Raw genomic sequence first — 15665 nt, 5'->3', positions numbered from 1 at the left:
TGTGTGAGATATGTTTTCATTGAAGTACTGTTCCTGTCTTGAGATAATAACCATTCACTCTGAGTGCAAGAGTCAGTTTCACTGTGTGTATTTGTGTGTGTGTGTGTGTGTGTGTGTGTGTGTTTGAGTGGATATGCTGTAAATGAACAATCAGTGTGCAAAGTTCTGCTTAGATTATTTTGATTACTGCTTCATTACTCCAATACTATTATTAACCAGAAAATCAAGCCTTGATTATTTATTTAATACTATGCAGTATTTATTTCTTTTATCAAGTAGTGTTTAAGATTCACTGCTTTAACACATTTTTATTTGACTCGTGTCTTTACACTTTGTAAGTAAAAGTTTTTTCTTCAGATTTTCTTCTTTGTAATGGGGGACCACAGTTATTTTATTTTATTATTTTATCATATTATTTTGTTTGTGACCAACTCCCGGATAAGCGGTGGAAATGGATGGATGGATTAGTTATTTATTTATTTTTATTGTTGTTTATTTTATTTGCACTAATTCTTTAGGGTTTTCATTTTTAATTCCTACACGCTGCTGATTCTGTCGAACTTTTATTTTGAATTCCTACGTGTTTCTCATGCTTCCTGTTTCCAATTGGTTTCTCGTGACAATCCCCGGTTTGTGGAGAAAACACCAGCAGGTTAGAAAAATACAAACGTTAGACTTTAATTGCTTTAATACTGTGCAAAATTTGTATCAAAACAGACGCGTCAAACAATATTTTCATAATTACATTTTTTTAAAGTGTCAAAATGGTATGACAATGTTACAACAAAACGCAAATAAGTATTGCTAATAAATAGCATCTATGGACATTTACCATGATAATACTTACGTGCACTAGAATGGCGTGTTCACTGAAAAAATATAAAAATGTATTGTCATGGTGCAACGTTACATTAAAATAAGATGGAATGTTTGTTTGTACATATGATAATTTCATGGTTAAGTGCTTTTTATCTGTTAAGTAATCAACTAATTTAAATGTGTTTTTCCAGGTGTGAAATTATGGAGAGCAACAGATTCCAGATCGTGGTGCAGGGAGAAGCATCTGAAACCGACTCAGATGATGAATTGTACATCACCTCTGCTCCTCCTGTCCATGCATCCTCATCATCATCATCAGAGATGAAGGTGGCAGGAGAGGCGTCCGAAACTGACAGCGAGGATGAGGAAGAGAGAGCTCGCAGACTAGCCTCTGAAAGCCATCAACAGATGCTCCGCAGAGACCTGCCGCCTCTCATCGTGATCAGAAACACACCTGCGTCTCCGTCTGGACAGCAGGACAAATCGTCACCTGTGTCCAGACCTGACTCATGTAGGTTTAACACGTTACTCCAGCAGAAACTGCTGGAAAGCAATGCACGGCTGTGCGCAGATGTCAATCAAAGCCTGAAACAGGTGTATCAGAATGCTGCACGGGACATAAGACAGGCCACCGCTCACCTCAACAACTCTCAGACAGGCATCATCAACGCGTCCCACAACATCAGACTCATACTAGATGACCTGAAGTCAGTGTCTGAGAAGATCGACATCATTACAAGCTGTCATCTGCTGCCGGACATCACCATGCCAAACCCGCTCTCTGAACAATGCTAATTAAATGAGCACGATGAAATGGCTACATGTATATGAAATGACTAATGAGCGGACAACAAATTCTGCAAGTTAAAAAAATGGTAGACATTTCCAATTTGTTAAACAAATTTCTTAATTTGTTTTCTCTTTAACATATTTAAATTCAATTTATAGAAGAAAGTGTACATTTTAGGGGATGAAACTAGTCACCATTTCTTTTCATATTCTTAGATTTTTCCCCCTTTAATTAACATTATCCTGTGATTAATAAATTGAATAAATACTTTTTGAATAATATTATTATTATTGAAATGATAAAATAATACAGGTCTTAAAACAGAATTTAGCTATATCTATCTATCTATCTATCTATCTATCTATCTATCTATATATATATATATATATATATATATATATATGTATGTATATATACAGTACTACTGCTAATACTTTTCAATAAGCCAAATACTAATTTTTGTTGTTTCAACCTGCTGCATATATGTATTTTGTCAAAAAACATAAAAACAAAAGCAGAATTCATAAACTGTGTTTGTTTAGAAACTTTATTGAAACATACAGGTCTGTGATGGGCATTTTGGAAATTTATCAATTTATACGGAGTTAAGAACATGAAAGCTTCAAAGCACCACCTCGACTGGAATAAACAGTAGGAAATGCAACAGATGCCTATTATTCGAAGAAAATATGTCATTGAATCTGCTGCAGATACTTTGAAACACTTGCAACTAAATTTAAAAGGCACTTTGAAGACAGATTTACCTACTCCATTGATACATATGTAACAATCTCTGGTGTTCATTTGACTAAATGAAATCATAGTCTGTGCTTGTTAACCTGAATAAGGCACTGTCCATGAGACTGGACAAGCTTATCTTTCCACTATATATTTAATCTATTTTTAAAGGACACTGATGCTGCAAATATGAAGCAATGGTTCTTAAAGCGATATAAATAAACCGTTGAGAAATGGTTTGATGGACGGTAATGATCACATCAACAGTATCAAAAGCAGTTAGTTTGCAGACGCTCCCTACAGGCAATCACGCATACATTATATCAGTTACACTTACGAACTCTCTCATGCTCCTGTTCATGGGTTTCTTTCACAGAGGCGCACCAATTTAAAAAAACGTGCAACAGATGTGCAAATACTTTGTCCTATGCAGACAGACGTTCAGCTACATGTTAAAGCTCACACACGCACTCACACAGAAATTAAGTCACAAGATGCGATTAGTAGGGCTATTGCCAGTGGCAGCAACATATATATTGAAACAGATTGTTGCTATTTAACGTATAACACTGAGCATCAAAGGAAATAGTAAAGGACTGATAGTACAGTAATAATGCTACAAAAGCTTTAGTTTCCAGGTAAACAACTAAACCAAACCAAGTTGATCTGAAAAGCATAAAATCTAAACAATACATTCAATATGAAATAAACAAGGTGAATGAAAGAAAAAAAAGGCACAGGGATTAAAAAAGAAAGAAAATAACTTTTCCTCTCCATACAGGAGTCTCACATTCTGTTATTGTCATTTATGATGATAATACAAAAAGAAAACGCTATTCTGTTCCAAAATACAATTCTTCTCAGATGTGCAAAAAAAGAAGAAGAAGAGAAAAAAAAGACAACTTCCGGTTTCAAAATGTGAACTCAGTCCTCCAGTATTTCAGTTTACAGTATAAGTGAGATTTCAGTGAGAAAATATTGCACGTTTAATGTGTTTTTGTTTTTCAAGTCATGATGTCATAAATGATCTCGTCTGACTGATCAGGTCAAGCCCACCTGGGATTTGTCTGAGCCTTAAAGGATTCTATTTTAATCCAGTAAAAGTCACGACTGCCCACCCACAATTATTGATCACCCACATGCCATTAGATCCCATTTTGATGTTTAAGATTATACCCAGAATGCTTTGTAATCGGTGTCCTTCATTTAGTTACCATTCTGAACAGTCTAAGAAAATGTATACACAATTTCAGACACAATTGTAAGAATTCCAAACTATGAAAAAGTAACCACTAATGGCATGCACCATGATGGGAAAAAACAACTTTTGGTTTAACTTAGGTGTAATGATGTCCATATATTGTGGGTGAGCTTTGATTAGTCAGGTCACCTAAAACATGAAGTCTAATCGACCTATCTGTCAGAAACTAAGGGGTGGTGGTGGGGATTAACGATAGGTCAACTGGTCAGGTCATAGAATTGGTGAAGTCTGGATGGTCAGGTCATATAATGAGTGATAGCTCTCAAAGCATAGAGCAGCTCGGCCTGCATCCGAGCCTCCATTAGAAGCAAATTCACATGAACCTGGATAAAGGAAAGAAAGAGAACATCAGAATATTTAGAGGAAATATCAGTGCTGTATTCTTCTGACTTGTTGTTCGGGTTTTCAATGGCTCTTTACCAATTAAAAAATACAATTAATAATGAATCTCAAAAACTAAAATTAGATAAAAATATATTTGCCATGATAATATGACTCACCTTCTCAGAGTGTCTGAGCTGGTGCCAGTAGCTGTCGTACATACGGCGAGTGGTTCTCTCTGGATAACACGTCACTGTTTTAATGTAAACCTTCAGACTGCACTCCAACAACTGATTCACCTCACCATAGTCATAATCGTCGTAGCTGCAGACACAGTATGAATAAGTGAGCTAGAAAAATTATCTACAACGATTTTTAACACCATTTTTAGTTTTTGATATTATAGACAATATATTCTATTCCAAACACTTTTTTGTTTTTATTAGATTGCTGACGTGAGACTGCTATTTCTTTTTCATTAGCAGAGTTTCACGAGAGTCGTCTGTGTTCACTGGACGTACCGTATTCCGTACATACAATGAACGTAGTTGAAGAGTGCCCTGCGTAGCATGCTGGTGTCCACCCCCTCGTGACTGGCCATGTTGTAATAGGTAAGATCACATGCCGTTCTGAATTTATCATCCAAAAGGTGACCAATGTCAGAGTACAACCTGTTCACCAGAGAGAAACCATGATCCTCCCATGAGTAGTCCTACAGAGTGAACAGGACAGAACGGTCAATCTTACACTCTCAGTGGGGTATAAAACAATAATGCTGTGGAAATCTGAGGGTGTTTTTCATACTTGTGCTTTAAAAGTGGGTGGGTTGTCTTCTCCGTGTCGTGCAAAGTCTTGGTATCCAAATGACGGGTCGTCTACAAACCGAGCCACGGGAGAAGGAGGCACCACTTCCTCATCAAACCCTGCATATGAAAATCACAATATTTGAATACAAGAACTACAGACTAAAGGCAGCTGGATCCTTTCTTGTTTTCAAGGAACGGTTCAAATACGGCACGTCGACTTGTCATGCTTAGTTTGACGTCATTAATGATAAAAAGGCAAATACTGGTTAAGAAAGGGATGTGGCTCAGTACACAGTGGTAGAATTTTCATTTTGGTAATTTATCCCTTTAACAAGACCACAACCAAAAGCGAAGTATCTGTGATGTAATACCTGCAGACACCACTAGAAGACTCTCTTTCTTTTCTTTCTCGAAACGAGTGAACATCTCCTCCTCTGACGCATCATCGTCTTCTCTCTCCTCCAACAATCGCTTCATTCTCTCCATCAGAGCTTCCAGCTCACTCTGAAATACACAAAAATAGAGTGAAAAAATAATATGCTTACTTGTATCTAACAAATTTGTCAAACAAATCTTGAATCAGGCATGCATAATTATTGCACATAAAATAAGTATAAAATAATGATATAATACATTATTATTACAATATACATGTATATATTCCACATTATATTTTGCATTAACTAAACAAAGCATGTTTTTTTTTTTCATTATAAATATATTTTCATGGAAATTAAGCATGCATTATGTTGTGTTGCTATAAAACTATAAAATTCTGTTTTACAGTAACAAGAATCTGTATGCAGAATATAAGTACTTTTTTTTTCCGCAGTGAAATGTGATCGGAAAATGTTTCCTGATATAAAAATAAACATTGTAACATTATCCTACCCCAGTGTCAGGATTACACATGGGGTTCCCGTTGGCTTGGTTGCTGTTTGTCAGGTGGCAGGTGCATAAACCCGCCATGGCTGGAGGGCAAAGGTCATCTGTGACCCCGTTGACCTCTGTGACCTCAGAGTCAGGGTTGACACCGCTACCAAACACAAAACTAGCCAAGGCATGGAAATGAGCCAGCAGTACGACAGCATGAACCAGCTCTGCAAGAGACCAGCTGTGGTCTCCTGTCTTCACCAGAGCCTGAGAAACAGAGAGTATGAGATTATTAACTGAGAAATCTGTCATTTTGACCCAGTACAATGTATTTTTGGCTATTGCTACAAATATACCCCAGAGACTTGAGACTGGTTTTGTGGTCCAGGGTCACATATAAAAATACAGAAATGTTTTTCAGATGACTTGAATAGCTATATGTGGAAAGAGTTAACCATTCAAGAAAATTAAAATAAAAAAATTTGAAAAAGCTGAAAAAAGTAAATAAAAAAAAAATAGCAAATAGTAATTATGGTTTTATTGCAATATTGTAACGGCTGTAATGTAAAAACAAAAAAATTAAGTATTTAATAAAACAATTATTTTATTTTATAGTACAACTGTTTTCTTAATGATTAAACATTGCCAGCAATAGATGTATGCACTGCTGATTTTAGAGTGTGCTCAGACTATGTTCTTTTGTATGCGGCCAGCTCATGATCCAGTGTTTTCAGTGTCTTAAATTGGCTTAAATGAACCTAGCCATTCTGAAAAGTTGAAGCACGGTATCAGGGGCGTGTAGATGAGCAGTGCCATTAAAATCCATGCATCATTCATAACATTTTGATTTATTTAATTAAATCAGTCTGCAGAGTTTTAACAGTTGCACTAAGCCATAAACAATTTTATTTTCATATACCATGAAGACTAGTGTATACTGAACAGTAAACAAGAAAGCTAGTTTTTTACCTGTATGTGTTGCTTGGTAATGAGCCAAGGTCTGTGCGCGAGGATCTTGTTAATCTCGTTGAGGTTACGAAGTCGTTGTGGGCAGAACTCCAGACCTCTCAGCCAATCAGTACAGACACCGATCTGCTCAAACTCTTGCACATGCTGACAGACCAGCGCAGAACACTGATGCCGTGCTGCAGCCTGGAAAAGATTTAAATAAAAAATGGCTCCCAGTTCCAGTTAAATAAAGTCTCTTTGGAAAGTGTTTTTGTGAGTTTGTACCATTATAGCAATATAATGCCTGTAGTGGAGTGGTAGTGGGCCGTCCATCCTCAAGAGATAATAGTGGCAGCGGAGGAACGCTTGCAGATAATGTGGATGGAGCCCCATCAGCTGCGTCAGGTTGTCCATACGACCGCTGAACTCTTCGTCTAAGAACATCACCGTGGAGTCACTCAGAGGCATGGCTCCTATGATCTGGGATGAGGATCAGACATCAGACATAAAAGTACTCTGGTCAGATGATAAAACACAAATTAAATATGTGGTCTGTTAGATTTTGTCATGTGATAAGGCACTAAAATTGTAATGCAAAAAATCAGAGCCTAGAACTCTTGAACTCTCTAGTTCAGGTTCATCCTAATTCAGCAAAGTGAAGTCAGATGCTATAATTCAATTTACAATCTAAATACACTTTCTTAGATCTCCCGGCACGCTTAACTCGAATTCAGTGAAAATAATCTCTGAACCAATTGAACTCAAAACAAAAATGAAATGAACACCAGCTGACCCAAGATAGAATGATTATTGACTCACACTGAATGAATGTGTGATAAAAGAAAATAAATAATTTTCAACTGCAAATAAAGTGGTAACACTGTGGAACTTTGACATATATTATGGTAGTGAAAGAATACTATAGTAATACATCATGGCATTTACATGGCACTGCTAGCTAGATACACTGAAGACTGGAGTAATGATGCATGACAAGAATAAATTACATTTTAAAATATATTCAAACAGAAAGCATTAGAAGTACATTTCAGAGAATATCATAGTAATGGTAAATATAGAAGTTAAGTATAACCTCATTTTCTGGAATAAACGAGCTTGGTCCTGTTGATATGTGTCTTGACATCTTCATTCCTTTTTCCTGAGGAAAACATTAATATGATTATTATGAAGAAAATATCCTGGCAAAACTATCAAATAAAAAATGTGTTAACTGAAGTGGGTGTGTGTTTTTTTACAATGTTAAAATACTTTCTCCAGTCTCAGGTTTATACACAGAGTCAAATACAAGTAAGTCATCTGTAGCTTTAATTCCGCACAGCAACAGTGACTCAACCAATGGTTTGAGTTTGGGGGCGGAGCTACTTGATTATTCAACTAATGACAGGCAGGTGAATCCTGTTTAAAAGCAGTCATTCTTTCTGAAACAATAATGCCTCAGAATTTGTTTAACAAACATAAAGTGAAGGAAATTCAGGAGGTATTCCAACAAAAGTATCATAGTGTGTTTAATGTATATATTTTAAAGAGCACCACATTGATTTTCAGGACAGTTTTGAGTCTCCCTGTTGAGTTTATTATGAAAGACCCTCCTAATCTTTGTTGTTCCTGTTACAGCTAAAGGTAAGAGTTCCACGAAAACTGTTTGTGTTTTTCTGTGTGTGTGTGCTCTACTGGCTATAATGCCAAGGGTGTAAAAGTCACTTCAGTGGCCCGAGACCTGGACACACCAAATCTCCTTCCCTGTCATTCTAACCCTCCCTTTCAATTTATCTCTCCTTCCTTCCATCTCTTCAGGATTTGGGTTTGTTCAGGATAAACCGCCAGCCACCACATATACACAAACAGTGCTGTATTTGCGGTCAGAAGTGTTTTGCCCCCATTCTACAGCCTTGCTGGAAACCACAACTGTTTATAAAACACTAACCTAGAACTAATAAGAGTCTCCACAACCAGACATATATTTTAGCTTTAAATCTGATACACAAAGTTCCAAAGTTGTGTTTTTTTTTTTTTTTTTTTTCATTTGCACAGTCAAGATAGTTTTCCAAGGATGCAAAAATTGTGGGAGGAAGTATTGCGCAACACGAAGACAAGGAGAGTTTTGTTTTAGGCTTGTTGGTCTCTTACATTCACTGCTCTACTGAAAGAGAACAAGACTCTTCCTATTAAATAAAGTAAATAGCCTGCACAAACAAAGAGCACAAGCAGCAAACAGGGGGGTCAGAGGAGGAAAAAAAAAATACATAAAAGGCTTCTGACAGAGACGCCTCCAGCGTTAACTAACTCAACTGAAACACATTCACAGTGTGTGCAGCTGTGTAGCTACTTCTAACTAAAACTAATTAATGAAAGCTAGTAAATTGTTTATATATTTTAAATAGAGATGAAATAAACTAAATATTAGACAACTTACAACATGTAGTTCGTTCATTCTTGTTGTGTTATTCACTTGTAAGTGTCGTGTGGCTCAAGCGGTGGAGCATTGTGTTAGCAGTGCAAGGTTGTGGGTTCGATTCCCAGGGAGCACATGTTAGGTAAAAAATGTAAGTCGCTTTGGATAAAAGCAGCTGCTAAATGCATAAATTTACTTAAGTGTTCAGTGTCGCAGTCTAATATGCTGATTTGCTGTTCAGGAAATATTTATCAATGTCAAAATTCTCAAAAACGTAATCTTGTATTGCTTAATGTTTTTGTAAACTGTGATTTAAAAATAAAAAAATTCTGGATGATTCTATGAGATGAACCGTTCAGAACAACAAATCATGGAATGGAAATCTTTTGTAACATTATAATACTTTGAAAAAATTAATGCATCCTTGCAGAATACAATTTAATTTCTTAAAAAAAAAATTTAAAAAAACATGCATCACTGCTGCCAGCCAATCAAAACGTGGCATACTATCAGCACTGATAATACATAAGACTATCTTTCTACAGCACCATGGAAACATTTCTGTTTTCATGACAACAGCGTGAGTGTCCATGGATAGAAGTAGCCTCTTCCTCAATCAGTCTGGGACAGTGTCCAGATTTAAAAAGTCACATTGCCTGGCATAGATGAACAGAAATACAGAAAGAATTTATCATTGGTAATCATAAGAATTTTATTGTTAATTAAAAAACTTGAAGCCTCTAAAAAATTTAACCATAGTAACTAGCCTCCCACCAAAATTGTTTTTTACTGTTTTTTTCATATCGTATATCTTTGGGGGAAAAAAAAACTGTACTAACAATAATTTTATTAACTATAGTACACCCCCTTTTTTTCTTCTTATGTATTTTCCATGCTAATTTTACCATTGGAGTATTGCCACTTTTACCATCTAAATAGTACAGTAAGCATATTATACATGATTTGATGGTTTTAACTATCGGTTTCATGCTTAAAACCTAATACAGCAAATCTACAGTTACCACCCAAATACTGTTCATTATTATATGGGTGGTTTTTATACTTGTACTTTATGTACAGGTCATTTCATAAAGTTTGTGGTTCTAAACCTCGAACAGCCACTCCTTGATCTTCTTAAATCTGTTCTCAATGCTCTAATCGACTCTGGATTTCAGCGGAGGTGTCTGAACAGTACTCTCGCCTTTGGACACGTCTGGCTTTATGTATCACAGGATGCTATTGTTCCAGCACTCTGCTTTTGCCCAGTCAAGCTTTTGAGTCGAAATGGCTGTCCAGGAATCTTATATGCTTCCCTCCCCTCCCGGACCTGGCGCTCTGCCTTCAGCCAAAGAGATGAGGAGTTTAAGTGTGTTTTAAAGAGATGAGGGTAAAAATGTGGGTCCGTCTGGAACTGGTCGTGTCTTATATTCTGGGGGAAAGTGCAGAAATATTTGTCTGCATGACAGCAAAGATGGGTGTAGAACTAAAGCACACACACATACAGTACTTGCATAAGTCCACTTATATGCTCCGTTTAAACTGTTTCTTCAGGCCTACTCTTGATGAGAGATGTATAAAATATGGAAGAGGAAAGGTAAGAGAGCGAGAAAGAGAGTGAGAGATGATATAAATGTTAACAAATCTTCTCTCTGTCTCCGTGAGGATTAGGTCTGATCTCCAGTTAAGTTTTTAATGGGAAGTAATGAGAGAACGAAGGGTTATTATGGAGTGCTTTACTGGGGATTACTCTATTGAGTTCAAGACTAAGGATGAGTTGCATTTAGGGTCATGTGTAGTTTATAGTGAAAGACCGGTCTTAATGTTCATATTTTCACAGCAGAGCACTCAAAATGACTTTTACAAAAAAACACTTAAACAATTTAAATAATGTAAATGAAGGTGAAATAAAGTTTTAAATTAAATGTGACCTTGGAGCACAAAACCTTAAGTCTTCTTAAGTCACTGGGGTATACATTGTATGGGTCAAAATTATAGATTTTTTTTTTTATTTTTTTTTTATGTTTTCAAATAGTTGTATCTCGGCCAAATATTGTCCAATCCTAACAAACCATAAATCAATGGAAAACTAAAATCTCAATTTTGAAAAATTTACACTCTAGACTGGTTTTGTGGTCCAGGGTCACAAATATAAATTGGATATGAAAAACTTTTTCTTTTTCTTTTTATTATTTAATAATAAAATAAATAAAACTGTCCTGAATACACTGGATGATTTAGTATCAGTCATGTCTGTAGCACAAATGGTGTGGGATGGGTCACATGTTAAAATAAATCTGTAAATTTCTTACCAAAATCAAGTTTAAATTCAACCTCAGTTTCACATAAAATGTATTTTATCATTGTGCAATTATTGTAAAACAACAGACTGTACATAAAACAGTATGGTAAATAAAAACAAACATGAATCTTTAGGACATTAAAAATGTATTGGGTGGGGGGGGGGGGGGTTCTTACACAACAGCATTACTGTTTCTCTCATGAGGATCCTCCCACTGGTGATCACTTGATTGCGTTAGAGTCTGTGGTCCTTAGATAATGCCATTAAGCTCATAAAAGATTATGCAACACTGGCAGAATGCACAGGGTTTAGTTTTGCTTGATCAGACGGCTGGTGGCACCATGACAAATGTAGAGTATTTGTAGTTCTCATGACATTGTCTACCCACAGATCTCTGCTCAAACATAACTACAGAACGTACAGGCACTGATGCTGTTCCCGACAGGTCACTATGCAGTGCGATTCATTGGTCAATTATGTCACGCCAGCGCACACGGCAGCTGGAGGAACAGGAAGTGTGTCAGCTGCTGAATCAGCAAAACTCAGCAGCACAATTTATATGGGGCTTCTATCTGTCTCTCTTTCAAGCAAGAAAACACTGAAATACAAAACCGGTTGCGTCAATGCAAGTCAGTTTTGTTGCTGTTCAGTTCAGTCCACAGAAGAGCCATTGTTGCTTTTCCACTGAAGCGTGTGACGGCAAACAGAAATAAAGACAGGTAAATGTGAACCAACACAGGTGGTAATAAGAGAGAACATTTATGCTCCATATGAGATTTTAATGTCAAAATACATTCTCTTACCCCAGTTGATCCTTCATTGACTAAGTATGCCATTCATGGGTTTACATCCTAGAAAAGTAAATATTGAGCCTCCCAGGTACCATCAGAATATTTAAAAGCAATTAAAAGCTCCGTTCCGTCAATCTCATTCCAGCTTAACCAATAGCAAGAGTTTGGGAGCATGGCTGAGCCATATGGTGTTTAGCCGAGGTGGGAACATGGTGGATCTGTTACATGGGAAATTAAATTAGAAAACGTGCCAAAACATGCTATGGAGGATTTTGACGGAATGCCTGGAGCTTCATCTCATTTGACGCACTATACACTACTTATACAACTCAATTATGTAGTGTATGAATTACCGTATTTTTCGGACTATAAGTCGCACCTGAGTATAAGTCGCATCAGTCCAAAAATACGTCATAAGGGATATATATAAGTCGCACTGGACTATAAGTCGCATTTAGTTAGAACCAAGCACCAAACATTACCGTCTACAGCCACAAGAGGGCGCTCTATGCTGCTCAGTGTAGGCTACAGGAGCACTGAGCAGCATATAGCACCCTCTCGCGGCTGTAGACGGTAATGTTTTCTCTTGGTTCATGTCAAATTAATTTTGATAAATAAGTCGCCCCTGACTATAAGTCTCAGGACCAGCCAAACTAACTTATGGTGCGTTCAAGTCATCTCGTATAGATCGTATTTACGAGTTCAGTGCACATGAATGCCACAACAATATCGTAAATACCAGTGGGGAACTCGGGATTTTCTTAAAGCCCCGATCTGTACGAGTTGGGGGCGTGTCAGTGATTAACATGGCGGAATACACAATACTTAAAGGTATTTAGCTGTGATATTGTCAGGCTTTTCTATTTACAGCGAAGTAAGTTAATCGACGACGCATAATATGATGGCATTATAATATAACAATGCAACTTGTCACAAAGTTGGCAGTGGGTTCATAAATTAATTTAAAACATTAAAAAACTAAGTATACCTAATGCACATTTCTTTGTTCTTCATTTTCTAGAACAAGAGTTTAATAACATTGCTGTATTTTTGTGTTATTAATTAAGAGAAAGTACTCCGCCATCTTGCTCCGATGAAAGTGACTTGAACGTACATGCCGTTGTAAGTACGACTTCCCACCTCGTCCGTACGAAGTTCCCAGGAGGACTTGAACGCACCATTAATGTCCAGAAAAAATGGTATATAAGGTTATTTTGTCATTCATAATTTGAGTTTTTTAGCTCTTTCCCCTCCACTACGTAATTAAAGCTGCATAAGTGTCCAACATTCTACACTTTGTTTGTTTTTGTTGTTTTTCAGTTATTTCAGTGCAATATTATTTTTGGATTTTTCAGTGTGAACACTCTACTCACACTATTTATAGGCTACTACAAAACTGCATTGACTAGTGCCCAAGTACTCAACAGGGACACACCTTGGGTTACGAACAAGATGCTGAACCAAGTTTTTTCTCGGCATGTAATCGAGCATTCCATTTGTACACGGAATTCAGAAGTTCCCAGTCGGAGTTCTGATTCTGAAACTTCAAGGCACAGCAACAAAACCAATTTCAGAATCCAAAATGTCTGCTCATTGCATCAAAAGTAAGTGAAACATTATATGAGTTTAATTTTTAGGTCAAATATTTATTTAACGTACTAATGCAGTGGAGAATAAAATGTTCTTTGTGTTCTTATTGGAAATAATTGGTACTAATTTGACTAATTATGATGAGCATTGTTTTTCTGCAGGTCAAGGCAGGGCAAAGAAGAGTTTGAACTGAATGTTCCCAACCATGCAGAGCAACAGGTGAGAAGAGACTAGCTACATGCTGATGAGAGTTATCACAACCAGTGAAGGGTAATAAAGAACCATGTCGGCATGACAAACTGACCACAAATCCCCCAAACCATTCTCATATAACAGGCTTTATCCAAACACACACATATTGCGTCAGGCACTTAAAATACAGGTTTGCGTACAGCCACAGGATAACTGGCAGTATCTGCTCATGTTATAGACTTGATGAAGACCAACATAGATCTTGCAAGCCTCCAGCCAACAGTTCAATCTGATAAATGCATGCTTGTGTTTCAGTATTAAAGTCCAGTTTGCTTTGCAACAACTTTTGGCAGGGTGTATGTGAGAGGAAGATGTGCAGAACAGAAGTAGGTCACATGTGTTCAACATGATTGATGACAACTAAAAATATCATCTTCTAGCCAAAGAAAAGAGAGAAGGATTTTTAGCAGGATTTCAGACGAGATGAGTAGCTACACTGTTAACCTCTGATACAATCAAAGTATGATGAAATGCTTACCATTTAAACTTTAAAGCTGTGATTGGCACAAAAATCTCTCTCTCTCTCTATTAAATACAGACATTGGAAAATAAATGTAAAGCATAAATAGTCTATATGTGTAGTCACGGATGAAATCAGTATCAGTTAAAAAAAAACATGCATAGTTTGAAGAAATAAAGTAATATAGGTGACTAGATAAACCTCTCTGGGTCGCCAGACATAACCTTACAGAAATGTCTGATAGTCATGCACACAACCATACAATTCATTGACAAATGCACCAAGATCAGTATCAGGATCAAATGCATGTTTAGCAACGCGTGCGACTAAAATAGTATAGCTTTATTTTTAATTATATATATATATATATATATATATATATATATATATATATATATATATATATATATATATATATATATATATATATATATATATATATATATATATATTTGATGCATAAACACAAGGAGAATAACGTTACCTTTTCTCTGATTATGTTCCGGCAGTGGTTGCAGATGTCCGCGGTTCCGTTCATTCCGGGAAGCTTGAACCAGGCCAAGAGCTGAATCCCGTGGTCTTAGTGACTGTGTACTGGTCTGGGCATGTCCGCTGCCAACCTCTTCAAGGACGATCAAGACCTGAAGTAGGACTGGAGACTCCTCCGTATCCCTTCGCGTCTCCCTTCGCAGTGCGCAGACCTCTGTCCAACTTCAGCATGAACGTGCGCTACACGCCCCCTTCAGCTGGCCTCTTTCTATCCGACTCCCGAGTGAATCACTCTTGTGAACCGATTCGCAATGCGCTTGTGAATCACTCAACTGATGACTTCGTTAGGCTAAACCTGTGAGATTTGAGAAAAAAATATATATCGAGAATAACTAATGTTAACATTACAAATAATTACTAATATCACTTGTGTCTATTGTGAAAAAAAAGATGCGCCGCTATTTGCGAACATTAGTAACTAAACAATAGTAGACTAATTTCATTATCTATCATATTATTGTAGATATAAACATCACAAATATATAACACAAATTCAGTGTGTTTTGTTTACAATGTCTCAAAATAAGCTGGCGTCTCGGAAACACTTTGATAAACGACTCAAAAGAATCGATTCATTGAACCATCAGAAAGAACTTATTCGAAAAAAAAAAAAAATCAGATAACGCAATAGTATTTTCTGCACGAGCTACTGCCCCATTGCCCCTCCAACTTTGTCTCTCCAGTCCAGACATGTTCCTCTCACATAAAGTGTGCTGCATATAAAAAATTAAGACTTTCTGTGAAGGGCCTATTAT

At 36.7% G+C, this 15665-nt stretch overlaps 2 protein-coding genes and 1 long non-coding RNA gene across 3 annotated transcripts; 2 read left to right on the top strand and 1 right to left on the bottom strand.

The window, feature by feature from the left end:
* The first annotated feature begins 579 nt into the window (after positions 1-579).
* LOC128028908 (biogenesis of lysosome-related organelles complex 1 subunit 3) lies at positions 580-1879 on the top strand. The gene is made up of 2 exons (XM_052616238.1): positions 580-652; positions 1011-1879. The coding sequence occupies exon 2, from the start codon at positions 1021-1023 to the stop codon at positions 1612-1614; it is 594 nt and encodes a 197-aa protein (XP_052472198.1). The 5' UTR covers positions 580-652; positions 1011-1020; the 3' UTR covers positions 1615-1879.
* A 259-nt stretch (positions 1880-2138) lies between these two features.
* On the bottom strand, positions 2139-14994 carry sesn3 (sestrin 3). Its single transcript, XM_052617287.1, has 10 exons — positions 14846-14994; positions 7650-7715; positions 6842-7036; positions 6578-6760; positions 5627-5875; positions 5107-5239; positions 4734-4852; positions 4451-4641; positions 4109-4253; positions 2139-3931 (listed from the first exon to the last, which is right to left on the bottom strand). The coding sequence occupies exons 1-10, from the start codon at positions 14897-14899 to the stop codon at positions 3845-3847; spliced, it is 1422 nt and encodes a 473-aa protein (XP_052473247.1). The 5' UTR covers positions 14900-14994; the 3' UTR covers positions 2139-3844.
* Positions 7952-15000, top strand: LOC128029480 (uncharacterized). The gene is made up of 4 exons (XR_008187399.1): positions 7952-8197; positions 13444-13663; positions 13811-13868; positions 14871-15000. It is a non-coding gene; the product is annotated as an uncharacterized LOC128029480 (long non-coding RNA).
* Positions 15001-15665: the final 665 nt, after the last annotated feature.

This window comes from Carassius gibelio, chromosome A15 (assembly GCF_023724105.1).
Source record: "Carassius gibelio isolate Cgi1373 ecotype wild population from Czech Republic chromosome A15, carGib1.2-hapl.c, whole genome shotgun sequence".
Lineage (NCBI taxonomy): Eukaryota > Metazoa > Chordata > Actinopteri > Cypriniformes > Cyprinidae > Carassius > Carassius gibelio.
This window is presented reverse-complemented; position numbering and strand designations above follow the sequence as displayed.